Raw genomic sequence first — 12941 nt, 5'->3', positions numbered from 1 at the left:
TGTAGGCTTGTCTTTCCGAGATTATTAAAAGCTGTTTTTTTTTTTTTTTTTTAGAGCAACATGGTCTTCACGGGACAGCTACTACAGATGATTTCATAGAATATGATGAATTAGTATATATTAAGAAAAATCTAGATTTCAGAAGGACTTAAACCTTAAACATCTGTAGCAACATTTTACCCAGCATAGGGTTAATGTAACACGATTCATACATGTGATGATAGTGTAATCTTAATTCAGTAAATTCATTATGCCTAAACTGTGTGTGTGTGTGTGTTCACTTTCATTGTGGTTTGGAAAATGAAGATTCAAAGATCAAACGTTTTTCTCTAAAGCTTTTTAATCAATCAAAGTTGGGTTTCATGTGCACATAAAATAATAGTGATCAGGAATTTTCCTTATTTGCCTTATAACATTCATTTACATAAAGGATTATTACATCAGCTTAAATATTAAGGTACATACATATAGCTCCTCAAAATAACATTAAATAGCTCCTCAAAATACAACCACAATATTGAAAATAATAATTAATGTCTTATTTAATTCTTGTGATGACCCAATGTAATTACAAAAAACTAAATAAGTGAGGATTATTTAAAGTTCCATGTTTGAGTGTAGGTAGGGTCAGTGTGGCCCTACTCAGCTTCATCCCTTGCCAAGATCTTCTGAAACAAAATAACTTTTTCCCTGACATTAGACATGAAGGGTACATTGTTAGTCAGCTGTTGTTCTGTTTCTTTTTTCTTGTTCAGCTCCAGAATTCTTGCTGCCTCCTCAAACATTTCATCAGTGTAGTGAGTTTCTTTATTTGATGCCACCATCTCATCAATTTTTTTGATCAGCTCAACAACCTGAGCTCTGTTCTTGATGTTACTATTGTCTAACACATGATACCTGTTACCACATCTGTTCAGCAACTGTTTAACCTTCTCATGGCCCTTTTTAAGATAATTTTCTATTGTTATGCCCTGTGTAGTCAGTTTGTTGCCATGAGTAAACACGACAATCATGTAGTTTGAGGCCTTTGGTCCAAACAGTTTTTCCAGGGCATCCACACAGTTCTGCTCTTCTTTGGTAAACCTACCAATCTGTAGGACCAGCAGGAAGACATGAGGGCCCGGAGTAGTAATCTGAATACATTTTGCGATTTCTTTTTTTATACTGTCTGCAGTTTTAGACGTGTCCAGAAGACCGGGTGTGTCAACCACAGTGATCCTTCTCAAACAGTTTGGAACATGTTCAAACTCACAGGTTTGCGTCACTGACTCTGAGCTCACATTAGATTTAAATTTAGGTTTGCCCAGGATGGTGTTGCCAACAGCACTCTTCCCAACACCAGTTTTCCCAATCATCACGATCCTTCGTGAAGGACCTATGGAAAGAAATATTCATTATTACTGTTTAAATAAATATATTTTGAGCTGCAATAAAAATGAAACAAGTGGTACCTAAAAGACTGACTGCAGTGTTAGGAGGAAATATAAATAAAGAAGCCAATTTTACCATCAGGGATTGCAGCACCATTGCCCATCTTAATTCTTCTCCTTTTGGCTAATGAACAGAAACTTAGTTCTCCACTCTTTTTATGCAAAGAAGCTCCCTGGACTCTGCCCAGTGGGTGGAGCTAACCTCTCAGCCTATATCACCAGGAATGTATCTGATACGTTTCAAAGCTGATTCTGTTTCTGGTGAAACCTGCACACTGTTTGTTATTAATCAACTAACAAAATGAATTCTTCAAAATCTCAGTGTGAGTAACTCTAACTTATTTTGTTCCATCATATTTATAAATGCATGAACAATTGAGTCTTAAAATCCTTTATTCCGAAACTCTGATTTTGATCATATGAAAAGTTTTCTTAACTTTAGGGTCAGGACTCTATATGCAGCAATAAAACATTTGCAATTTGTACAGTTTTCTTTCATTTATTTGTTTTTAGTTGAGATAAAAAAGTGTTTCCTGTGTGATTATCAGTTAATCTCAGTAGCTAGTTGCTTTTTTGGTAGTTGCTCCTCACAAGAATCTAGCTGAAGTCTCTACTCTAAATATATGCTAAGATGCTGATTTAGCTATTATTATATTATATTATATTATGCTACAATTTATTCCACTGTTCTTTTGATTATTGAAATTTTTAATTTGTTCATTTGCTAAACTTTGCACAAACCTTATCAGCCAAATAAATCCAGTAACCTTGCTGGTGTAGCTGCTAACTATCCAGCTCTATTATAGGTATTGGTGTTCTTAGTGTCATAACTAAATAACAACTGAATATTTGTTTTAACTACACCTTCCAGGTGACAGTGCCCATGGTGTGTCAGGAACTATACTGAACATTGTCCTGTTGGGAGAAAGTGGGACTGGAAAGAGTGCATCTGGAAACACCATCCTTGCTGCAGAAAACTCCCAGAATTTTATCAAGCAAGCATTCAGCTTATCCCAGCAGGGTTCAAGCAAAGAGTTTATATCCTATCCAAGCTCCACACCAGTCACCACCAAATGTGAGGTCAGAACGATGAAGCTTGGGATACAGGTTACAGTGGTCGACACCCCAGACTTCTTTTGCGAAGACGAACGTGTCGACAAGGCACAGCTGAATGAGTGTAAGAAGTACTGTCAGGAAGAACAGTGTGTGGTGTTGCTTGTGATACAGCTCGGCAGGTTTACAGATGGCGAGAGTGAAATATTAGAGAAGCTGGAAGAAAATCTTGGGTGGGAAATCAGGAAGAAAACAATCATCCTGTTTACACATGGAGAAGATTTGAATATCAAAGTCGAGAAGTTTATCGGCGAGCGGAGTCGCCTCAATCACATTGTGGAAGCTTGTGGTCAGCGTTACTATATATTCAAGAACACTATCAAAGACTCAAAGCAAGTCATGGGACTCATTGAGAAATTTCCAGAAATGTTTCCAAACTTTCCAGCAAAACAATCACCCACACTGTGCTGTGTGTGTTAACTTCACAATGATTTATAGCTCTGTCTTCAATGGCCAAAGTATAATATGTTGATGTTATTTGAACATACTCTCATTGCATGTTTACCATGATAAGCTGGTGTCTCTATCATTAAAATCTGATCTTCAAGATATATATATATATATATATATATATATATATATATATATATAAATATATAAATAAAATAAATGTATTCTTTTCGATTATGTCAAAGATTTAAGGACGAAGAGATGCCAAATAACCTGCTTCTGGTATGGAGAAACTCCAAATATATTGAAACAAACTTTTTCTTATTTTTGTCAAATAGAAAATGTATGATATGTTGAAAAAGGCTTATTGTGAAGTTTTTGTGTAACATTAGTCAGATCAAGGCACAATTTTGATTAGTTAAATATGATTTTATGAACATTTATTCTGTCTATACAAAGGAAGATTGTTTTGAAGGGGACAAAAAGGGGAAATTAAGCAAATAATAAACTTTTATTCTGCTCTTCATATTGAGTCTCAAGTGTCATCTTGTTTCTATTTTGTTGTTGTTGTTGTTGTTACAATTTTTATCTCATTTCCCTTTTTAATTATTTGCATTTTATCACTCGAACCACTTTCTGTGTCTTCAAGAAATTTAAAGAAGCTCCTTAGATTACACCATCAATGTTAACTTCATAAGAAGCCTCCACTGAGATTTGATGGCCTTGTACTGCAACAGGTCCAAATGTGGATATTAGTGTCCTAGCATGTTGAGCCTCAAACATAGGGGAAGGTCTTCACCATCGTTCAGGGTTCCTGTTGTGATCAAAGAGAGCCCAGACATAACATCCCAGTCCAGTGACAGTGAGTCCTGTAGTGCTCTCTAAATGTAGCCATTATAAATGTGTTATGTGTTATTCTCCTACCAATACAAAGCCAACAACCCCCATAATCCCACCTCACAGCATCCAGAGTATCCCACAGCAGTTCAGCAGGGGCATCTGCTATCTAAGTTTGGCAATGAAAAATGTGTACTGGCACATTGTTCATTGCTTAACTGATGAGAAAAAAACAGTGAGTCAAATCAAAGTGTCAGAGTAAGGGAAACGTAAAACGCTATTCTGTCTCTTTTCACTTTATGTCATTTCAAAAAACATGCCTGTGTGTGTTCTACATCTGAGCTAAAAATAAAAAAATAAAAAAAATAAAAAAAAACTAACCGCAGAGTGAAGTCCAACACCCAGAATCCTCTGCCAAGCACATTTCAACAGGAGTACATACTGAGGATCTCATTGACAGAAATTCCTGGGTATCAGGAACATTTGGTTGTCTAGGTAACACAATAGTGACACCTGGTGGTCATTGATCATACAATAAATGACCGGTCACTTTGGAAGTACAGTGGTCCCTCGCTATAACACGGTTCATCTTTCGCAGCCTCGCTGTTTCGTGGATTTTTTTTGTGCAATTTTGCATGCTTTTCTTTCTTTCTTTCTTTTTTTACAGCACATTGTATCAGCTGTAGACCATTGTCAATAAATCTCCTCCATACCCTGGCTCCTGTACAGTACAGAATGTGTTCAGCTTGTTAAATTTACATAAATCTTTGATCGCTAGAAGTGTGACCCCAAAGTGCTGCACTGTATGCCTGTAAGTTTTCTCCCCAACAAACACAACAATGTCGACGAAACGTTTTGCATCATCAAAGGCACCTGCGTTAACACCCAAAAGGCAGAGGAACATGTTAACCACAGCACAAAAAGTTAAAGCTAAAGGAAGGTAGAAGTTACTGTATTTTTCGGACCATAAGGCACACCGGATTATGAGGCGCATTAAACAAAACAAAACAGTCAGATAAGTCAAACTTTCCTCAACTCATTCTCCTTGCTTCCTCTACTTCCGTACCATTGATTCATTAATGTTGAATTCTCTCGCAGCTGCTCTATTCCCATGTTCTGGACCTGAAAACAGGGTTTGATCTTTGGTTTCATTCTATAATACCGAACTTATTTTTCTACGAATCTTGGAACTTTGAGAGTGTTTAAACAAGAGAGAAAAAATGTGAAAATGTTCGTGCCTGTCAGAGAAAAGTGTATAAAGTGTGTAGTGAGGGGTTTTACGCCCTTAAAACATCTATAATAATTGTAAACACTGGTTACTTCGCCGATTTCACCTATCACAGGTTATTTTTAGAACATAACTCCTGCGATAAACGAGGGACCGCTGTACATCTGAATGGCTGCCAAAGGACCTATTCCCCTGTGCACTGATCATCAGTCTCATAAGGATTCCCGCTTTTTTTTACTTCTGTAAAATTTCTTCAGGGTATACAGCTAAATGTACATCTACTCTAAACACGGTGATAGATTCAAATCTCTGAACACAATACAAGGTCCTTTAGAGAATAGGAGCAAGTCAGTGTACTCCTAGTACCATTCAATAGTGGTAAAGGACTGCACACAGCCTTATTGTGCCCCAGTGAGGGAGAAGGAGAGGTGGGTCCTATTTGGACTTTCTGTGGGCAGTTCGTGAGGAAGTCTTTGATGCAGGTGAAGGTGGGGAGATTTGGAGATTTGTAAGTCTTGTAATTTGCTGATTAGGATGCCCTGGATGATAACACTGAATGCACAGTTACAGTCACTTAAGAATGTTATCAGATAGCACCCTCTGTGCTTTAGGTGGTTTAGGACTGTGTGGGTTGTCACATGCTGATCCTAAAGTATGAGTGAATAGGTATTGGAGACAGTTGATACTGTTTGCTTTATAATGTGAAATGTAAGGAGTGCTCTGACACGTTGATAAATATGTTTTTTTCCTTTCTCGCAGTCGATTAGATGAGATGATAAGGCTGTATGAAAAAATGTTCCTATTAAGTTTTGAACTGGACTGTCAGTAGCTTTTGGTGTACAATTCAAACACTGCAGATCTATTTGCTAAAAACAAACAAATAATCTGTCACTAGATTTTTTGTTTGTTTTTACCTCCTGTGCCTCCACTTAGTTCTGTAGTCTAACCAAGTGAAAAATCAATTTTAAGACTTTCACATTATAAAGCAAACTTTTCCAGTGAAACACATCTGCTTGGGGCCTCATGGTGTTAACAAACCTTTTTGGTTTGTTACAGTTTAACACTAAGGGGTCCTGACAATGCACCACTGTGATGATTGGTGAGTAGAAACAGGTCTTTCTGCAGCCTTCATGTCTCTTCTAACAATGAATGCCTGTTTGTACTTTAAGCTAAACATAGTCTGTGTTATCATTGGCTTGTGAGTCATCTGAAAAAATAGTTCTAACCTACATGAAATGTGCTACACAAACAGAGTTTGACTGATTGATTTTTTTGATTGACAAGTTCAGCAGGATATTTTTTGGCCTACTGTCATTTACACTAACAAAAACATGTGCAGTGTTAAATCATGCAACCAGTCAACTTAATCTCTTGCAGTAGATATCTGTGCAGTTCCTGAGTCATACTGAAAAGCATGCCTTTTATCAAGGATTTCACCATCATCAAGGCTGCAGGAGAAAAAAGTGATGGTCCCTTGGAGAGTTTTCAGATCAGATAGGTGACATTTAAAGAATTAAGGCAATGTGCAAGTTGCTGGTTTATTTATTTCTTTTTAGTCCTTCCAAGATGTCAATTTGATCCCCATCAGTCACCAACAGCATCCTGGTAAAACAGGTGCTGTAAGGGGTGGAACGAATGGAGCAAACCTGTGCGCTGAAACTTGCAGCTGTACGTGACTGTACATCTACTACTATTCAGTACTGTGAGAATGATGTGATCAAGTTTTTTTATATAAACATTTTTTTAAACAAGTTTGTGAAATAAATACATAAAAATAGAAAAAATAGTAATTATATATTTGTTTTTAAAAAGTTATAAAAAGAACCCTTTGTTGAGATAAGCAGGACAGAGCAGATCTATTTTGTTGTTGTTGTTGTTGTTGTTTTTTTTGTTTTGTTTTTTACCAGAAAAGATGGATATGTCTTTCAGCCATTGCTACTATCTGTTTTTTTTTATCAAGTCCTATCATAAAAGGCCTTTTTGTTTTGGACATGACAAGGACATATGTTATGATTTTCATTTTTAAACCTAATGTCTCTCTTGTCTTTCTTAATTTAAAGTGATAAGTATTTGTAAAGATATGCACAAACTGTACAAACCAGTATCATGGCAAATTGTGTAATAGTCACACTGCTGCACCATGTCTATTTTTTGCTTTGCCTCTCCAAAATGAGAAAATGGACACGGATGTAGAAGTTACATTACCAGCAGGGGGAGAGATTTAAAGCCAAGCCTCTGTAGTGAGAAAAAAAACATATGAAGTACATTCCAGAGTCGTTAATTGCCAAACACAATTAGGCTAGGCGGCTAACATGTACATACATGCAAATGTGTTATTAATGTCAAGCCAAAGCATGAAATGGACACGGTGGACCTGGCGTGGCTATAACACGCTTTACTGTGATATCAGGTTAAACTGACATTGCAAAGGACTGCTTAAAAAAGGCTGTAAAATTCCTGAAACCATGAAGCATGGGAATGGGGCTGGATGAAACCAATGACTTGCCAGGTGAAGAGATTCACAGTTATTTAAGATGTGCACAAAGATCATGGGAATACTCAGTGGAAGAGGCAGGATGATTAACCCACAGGGATCTCCATGTGATCTTTGTTTGCACTGATTTATCATCACTATTTGATATAAAGTATTATATAGAGTATATGATTTAAATAATTTCAGCATTGTGCAGGGAAGTTCCACCACCTCCTTTGTGTTTTGAGGCAACAAAAGTACCTGGTTTACCTGGTTTACCTGCACTCTCATGGGGTCTACTTTAGACTTTGAAGGAATTCTGCTTTGGACACACTTTTCACGCTGTTCTTTGTTTTTGTAGAAATGAAACATCTACCAGTCTTATCAAAGCATCATTTTGTGAAAAGTTAGGAGGGAATACTGGTTGGTCTGCTTCCTTCACATATGTACAAACAATGAATACACGAAACCACAGCAACAGTACAGCTAGTTGTTTCACATTGCTGTTGTTTCACAGAATGTAATGATGCAAATATCCTAATCCCTATATTTCACTGAAAATGGCACAGAAAGACACACAAAATATTAAATCTGACTTTTCCCTCTTCGGAGAGCCTGTCTATCTGAAGGACCAACAGGAAGACGTGAGCCCCAGGAGAGGACAAATAGATGCAGTTTGCAATTTCTGTACTTTTAGAGTCAACCAGAATGCCAACAGCATCGACCAGAGAGATTTAACTGGCCAATCATGAATTCATTTTATCTAACTAATTACCCTGCCTGTATTATTGACCAACACCACTTTGGCCAATAATACTGTAACAATCCTTCTTTGGAGGACCTGCAGAAAAATATACGTTTTATATTGCATTAAATTTGACAAGTTTTATCTAACTTTTTACAGCAATATAAATCTGATTTTCTTTTGCTATAGTTTAGTCTGTGACATTTTTGTTGGAATGAAATGAAACAGCATTCCACTCTTTGAGTGTGAAGTAGTAGTAGTAGTGATAGTGCTCCGCCCATCTAGTGGGTGGATCTATTTTCTCAGTATACACAGCAGGAGCCTCAAAGGTGTTTCAAATACTCCACTGAAACCTGCACACTGTCAGCACATCATTAAGAAAGCTGTCAAGATGAGCTCAGCTACACGTTCAGGTAAGTGACGTCTTGTTAATTTAATTACTTCATGGCATCAATGGTTCTATCACATTAAAAGTATTGTGTTTAATATCATAGCTTCAAACTTCAAATATACATTCAGGACTGAATTACAGTATTTCTGTAGCTATTTAAATAGAAATAAAAAGTATTTAAGATTTGGCACTCAATTTAATACGTTTACCAATTATTAATCTCAGCAGCAATTTGTTTTCTTACACATCCAAACTGTGTTTCATATGAGCTAAGTTAATGAGAATACTTTTATACAATAATAATTCTAAGGATAGTTCAGACCTATCCTTAGAATTAAGATGGCCCCTCTGGGGCCGATGGCGCGATATGGCAGCCTGGCTTCTGTCAGTCTGCCCCAGGGCAGCTGTGGCTACAACAGTAGCTTGCCTCCACCAGTGTATGAATGTGAGAGTGAATGAATAGTGGCATTGTAAAGCGCTTTGGGTGCCTTGAAAAGCGCTATATAAATCCAATCCATTACCTGGTGGTTAAATAATGACCCAGTTTTATAGAATCAGTATACTACATTTGTCAAATTTTCCCAACAACATAGTGTCCTTAATTTAATATGTGTTAATAAGATATAACTGTTTGGGTGATATAATATGACAAAAACTGGTTTATTTCTTTTGCAATATGTGGTTTCAGTTTGTAATGGTGGATTGTTCTTAATAATAAGAAAAAGTAGGATGGAGACTTTTTAAGCAGGGCTTCACTCTTCTCCACACGTGATCAGCTTCACTGCAACAACCTTCCTTTTCTGAGTAATCAGTGAGATTTTATGTGAGACTTATACTGTGAGCTAATGTGATCTGTCATGACCGTGCCCGCTTTGCTTCATCAGCTTTATAAAGTCACTGCTGTATTGCATTGTCCATAATACATGAAGACAATACCTCAGTCGGGTTAATTTAACTGACATTGCCTGCTTAAAAATACAATGTGCCAAGTCAGTCCAGCTGATAGTGGTTTGCTTCATCTGCAGAAAGAGGTTAGATAAATAAGGTTTTGATCCTTTCTGTTACGTCTCAGGTTATATCTGTTGCCAAATAACTGACTGTTTGCTATTACTATTTCTTCCAGGTGGCAGGGGTAACGTATTTAATATCATTCTGTTGGGAAACTCTGGGACTGGAAAGAGTGCCTCAGGAAACACCCTCCTGAATGCTGGAAAGCATCAGAGTATACCAGCTCAGCATTTTTTTTCTTACCCAAGCTCTACACCGGTGACCACAAAGTGTGAGGAGATAACGGTAAAGATGTTTGGGAGATGGGTTAGTGTGGTCGACACCCCAGACTTCTTTTACGAAGACCAACCCGTAGATGAGGAAGAAATCAAGGTGTGTAAGCAGTACTGCAAGTCAAGGCAGCATGTGATATTACTTGTGATACAGCTGGGCCGGTTCACAGATGGTGAGGCAGGAATATTAGAGAAGCTGGAGAACAAGTTTGGCAGGATCAGCGACCGTACAATCATCCTGTTTACACACGGAGAAAATCTGCATTGTGATGTGAAGCAGTTTATTGGTGAACGGATTCATCTCAAGCGCATTGTGGAAGCTTGTGGCGATCGTTACCATGTATTCAAGAACACCTCCAAGAACTCCAGACAGGTCAAGGAACTCATCGAGACATCTGAACACATGTTTCCAGGTTTCAGAACAAAAAAATCATTCCCACTGTTCTGTTGCGGTTAACTTTGGCTAACACACACTGAATGCCCAAATGTTAGTTGTTTATAGTCAGAAAATGTTTCCAGCTTTCACACTATAACCATCAATAAGCATCATGTTGTCTGTGAACTTTGTGTTAGCTTTGGCTGATTCACCCTCCATGTCTGAATAATCTTATTTAAAAACTATCTACAAGTTTGTAAAGGGTGGCAAGTACAAATATAATTTTTTGAAGCGGTGTGTAATTTACTGTGACTGTATAATAATCATAATTAAATTCTACTACTGCTAACCTTCCACTGAAATCATACTTTTGCCTTATGTATAATCTAAAATCCTGGACAAATTTAAGAAACACTTGAAAATTGCATGTCAGATGAAAAGATGGCTTGTGTTTCACATGACTTACAGATGGGTAAGTAAATTAATCTATTTTGATTGGACCAAATATTAGTCTGGGCTATTCTTCTATTTTTTTTAACCTTGTGCTTGTTTTCAGGGTTTAATCATTTTATTTTACCTGCTCTCTCTGCCCTCTTATCTTCATGTTCGCTCTTCCTTATTCTGATTTCATCACAGCATAAATAGAATAAATATCAGTAAATCAGTCATTTTCCTGCTGTTTCTCATATGAACTGCAATGGTTAAAGCTACAAACTTGTGTCCCCATACTTTAAAACTGCAACACAACACTGTCATTTTACTCAGACTTCACCTCAATTCTCTGACATTAAATGCGTGGCTAATTAGCTTCCCAGGTAACACAGCCAGTTGATGTTAATGCTATTAACATGCTATGCTAATTTATTAGCACGTGCAAATTGGTAAGTCTGCACAAATTACATTTGTTTTTGCTCCAAATTTGCCAACAAAAAGTTGGTTGTGTAGTTTACAACAATTTGATTTTACAGATGAAAAAGCAAACCGATATGAAGTGTTGTTCATGGTGCCCTGATGGTGGTGCCTGCTAACAGTGAATTGACAACATTAGGCAGGGGTCCCCAGTTAATGATGAGGAAACAAGCATGAAAACTCCAAATGGAAATAAATACATGAAACTGTACTGACAATGAAGATAACGAATGAAACAGAGAAACAACAAGCTAGGCCAGATCAGGGAAGACCTCAATGAGAATTAGGGCCTGCCAACAATGAGTTAATATATTCTGATCCAACATAAGCTTGTTGTGTTCTTCACAATGCCAAAGAGGAGGATACATGTTAGCAGATTTTATAGGCGACCAAACATTTCAAAAGTCTGACCAAAACAGACACCACCCATTCTTAACCAGGCAGATCATGCCCCACTGGGCATTATATGCTGTCCTATCCAGCCTAAAAATTATTTTACAGATATTACACTTATTAAGGAACTCATTATGTAATTAATTAGGGACATAATAAGGAACTCGATACATTTCTTAGTGAGCAGCTTTTCAATCTAATAACATCAATCACTTGGAACATCCAACAGCCACCATCTCTGAGAGGAACATGGATTTTTCTGGATCCATGCGCTGGATGTAAATTTATTGTGGATAAAATGACATACCAAGGCCTCTACTGCCATCTAATGGCAAAAACGAATACTGCTGTACAATTAGGAAATGCTGTGACATGGCTAAATACATATACATACTTCACTGTACATGCTTAATGGTCAGCGCGTACTATGGGACTGGACAATTGGACACAAGAAGCTGCATTCATAAGACCAGTAACTGTGGACAGGATGGGATATCTTCTGGAGCGTGTATAATTATTGTTGGGCCATGACAGATTGCCAGGATATATCACAGGTACAACTGATCTGATGTGTAAATCGCTATACTATAGAGCCACCTTGTACTGCCCCAACCTATTCTTTGGAAAATACTTAATCACATGAATTCATGAGGTGAATACATTATTTTAAGCAGAAATGATTCACCTGAACTTTAAAATTTGCATGTCACATCTATCAACCATATATAATATTCATAAATTAAATGGTTATATATTTTCATATACTTTAAAAGCAAGGAGATATGCATACATGCCTCCAGTAAATAAGTGCGTATTAAAATTGTGTTATTATAAATGGATAAGAAAATTGTTGGTAATGATGGTGAAACCATGGCTCTTGGCACTAATAACACACAAAAAAATTAACTTTTTCATTTTTCTTTATCAAAAAGAAGTAACACAAAAACACATTGACTTTAGCAGTGCTATTTATCAAGTAGTGTTTATAAATCTGCGTACATACACCAAAGTATGCACATATGTTAGTATTTAACACATGAGCACAGCTGTAATAATTCAGTGTTCCTGTCAGAGCATTATGTGTCTTCACTGTAACTCGCAGTGTTGGTTATTTTCCACTAAGTGTCACTGTTGTTTCAGCTGTTAACAGGTATCAGCTGCAGCGTAAATTGATTTGATTTATTTGACAGTGGGTTGTTTGGATGTTTAGTCAACATGTAATGGAAAAAAAAACTTACACCATTTAAAAGTATCTCATTATTTGGCTTACAAAAAGGATCCATTTGAATTTATTCTGAGTTTGAAATTTGAGTACAATTACTTCTACAAGTTAAACTACACTTCAAAGTATGAAAGTATGAAAGTTTATGAAATCA

At 36.9% G+C, this 12941-nt stretch overlaps 3 protein-coding genes across 3 annotated transcripts; 2 read left to right on the top strand and 1 right to left on the bottom strand.

Moving 5' to 3' along the window:
* Positions 1-44: 44 nt before the first annotated feature.
* On the bottom strand, positions 45-1542 carry LOC120747490 (GTPase IMAP family member 9-like). The gene is made up of 2 exons (XM_040053406.1): positions 1507-1542; positions 45-1375 (listed from the first exon to the last, which is right to left on the bottom strand). The coding sequence occupies exons 1-2, from the start codon at positions 1532-1534 to the stop codon at positions 639-641; spliced, it is 765 nt and encodes a 254-aa protein (XP_039909340.1). The 5' UTR covers positions 1535-1542; the 3' UTR covers positions 45-638.
* Positions 1500-3108, top strand: LOC120747491 (GTPase IMAP family member 5-like). The gene is made up of 2 exons (XM_040053407.1): positions 1500-1753; positions 2302-3108. Exons 1-2 carry the CDS (start codon positions 1732-1734, stop codon positions 2961-2963), a joined length of 684 nt encoding a protein of 227 aa, XP_039909341.1. The 5' UTR covers positions 1500-1731; the 3' UTR covers positions 2964-3108.
* Positions 3109-8488: 5380 nt separating this feature from the next.
* Positions 8489-10931, top strand: LOC120747492 (GTPase IMAP family member 7-like). Its single transcript, XM_040053408.1, has 2 exons — positions 8489-8629; positions 9731-10931. The coding sequence occupies exons 1-2, from the start codon at positions 8608-8610 to the stop codon at positions 10342-10344; spliced, it is 636 nt and encodes a 211-aa protein (XP_039909342.1). The 5' UTR covers positions 8489-8607; the 3' UTR covers positions 10345-10931.
* The last annotated feature ends 2010 nt before the right edge of the window (positions 10932-12941 follow it).

Source organism: Simochromis diagramma, unplaced genomic scaffold (genome assembly GCF_900408965.1).
Source record: "Simochromis diagramma unplaced genomic scaffold, fSimDia1.1 OVJJ01000596.1, whole genome shotgun sequence".
NCBI lineage: Eukaryota > Metazoa > Chordata > Actinopteri > Cichliformes > Cichlidae > Simochromis > Simochromis diagramma.
This window is presented reverse-complemented; position numbering and strand designations above follow the sequence as displayed.

Excerpts from the sequence above, each read along its gene's own strand:
- LOC120747492 (XM_040053408.1), top strand. The coding sequence starts at position 8,608 with ATGAGCTCAGCTACACGTTCAG. Across the intron at positions 8,630-9,730 it reads GAGCTCAGCTACACGTTCAG|GTGGCAGGGGTAACGTATTT; the intron begins GTAAGTGACGTC and ends TATTTCTTCCAG.
- LOC120747491 (XM_040053407.1), top strand. The coding sequence starts at position 1,732 with ATGAATTCTTCAAAATCTCAGT. Across the intron at positions 1,754-2,301 it reads GAATTCTTCAAAATCTCAGT|GTGACAGTGCCCATGGTGTG; the intron begins GTGAGTAACTCT and ends TACACCTTCCAG.
- LOC120747490 (XM_040053406.1), bottom strand. The coding sequence starts at position 1,534 with ATGGGCAATGGTGCTGCAATCCCTGATG. Across the intron at positions 1,376-1,506 it reads TGGTGCTGCAATCCCTGATG|GTCCTTCACGAAGGATCGTG; the intron begins GTAAAATTGGCT and ends TTCTTTCCATAG.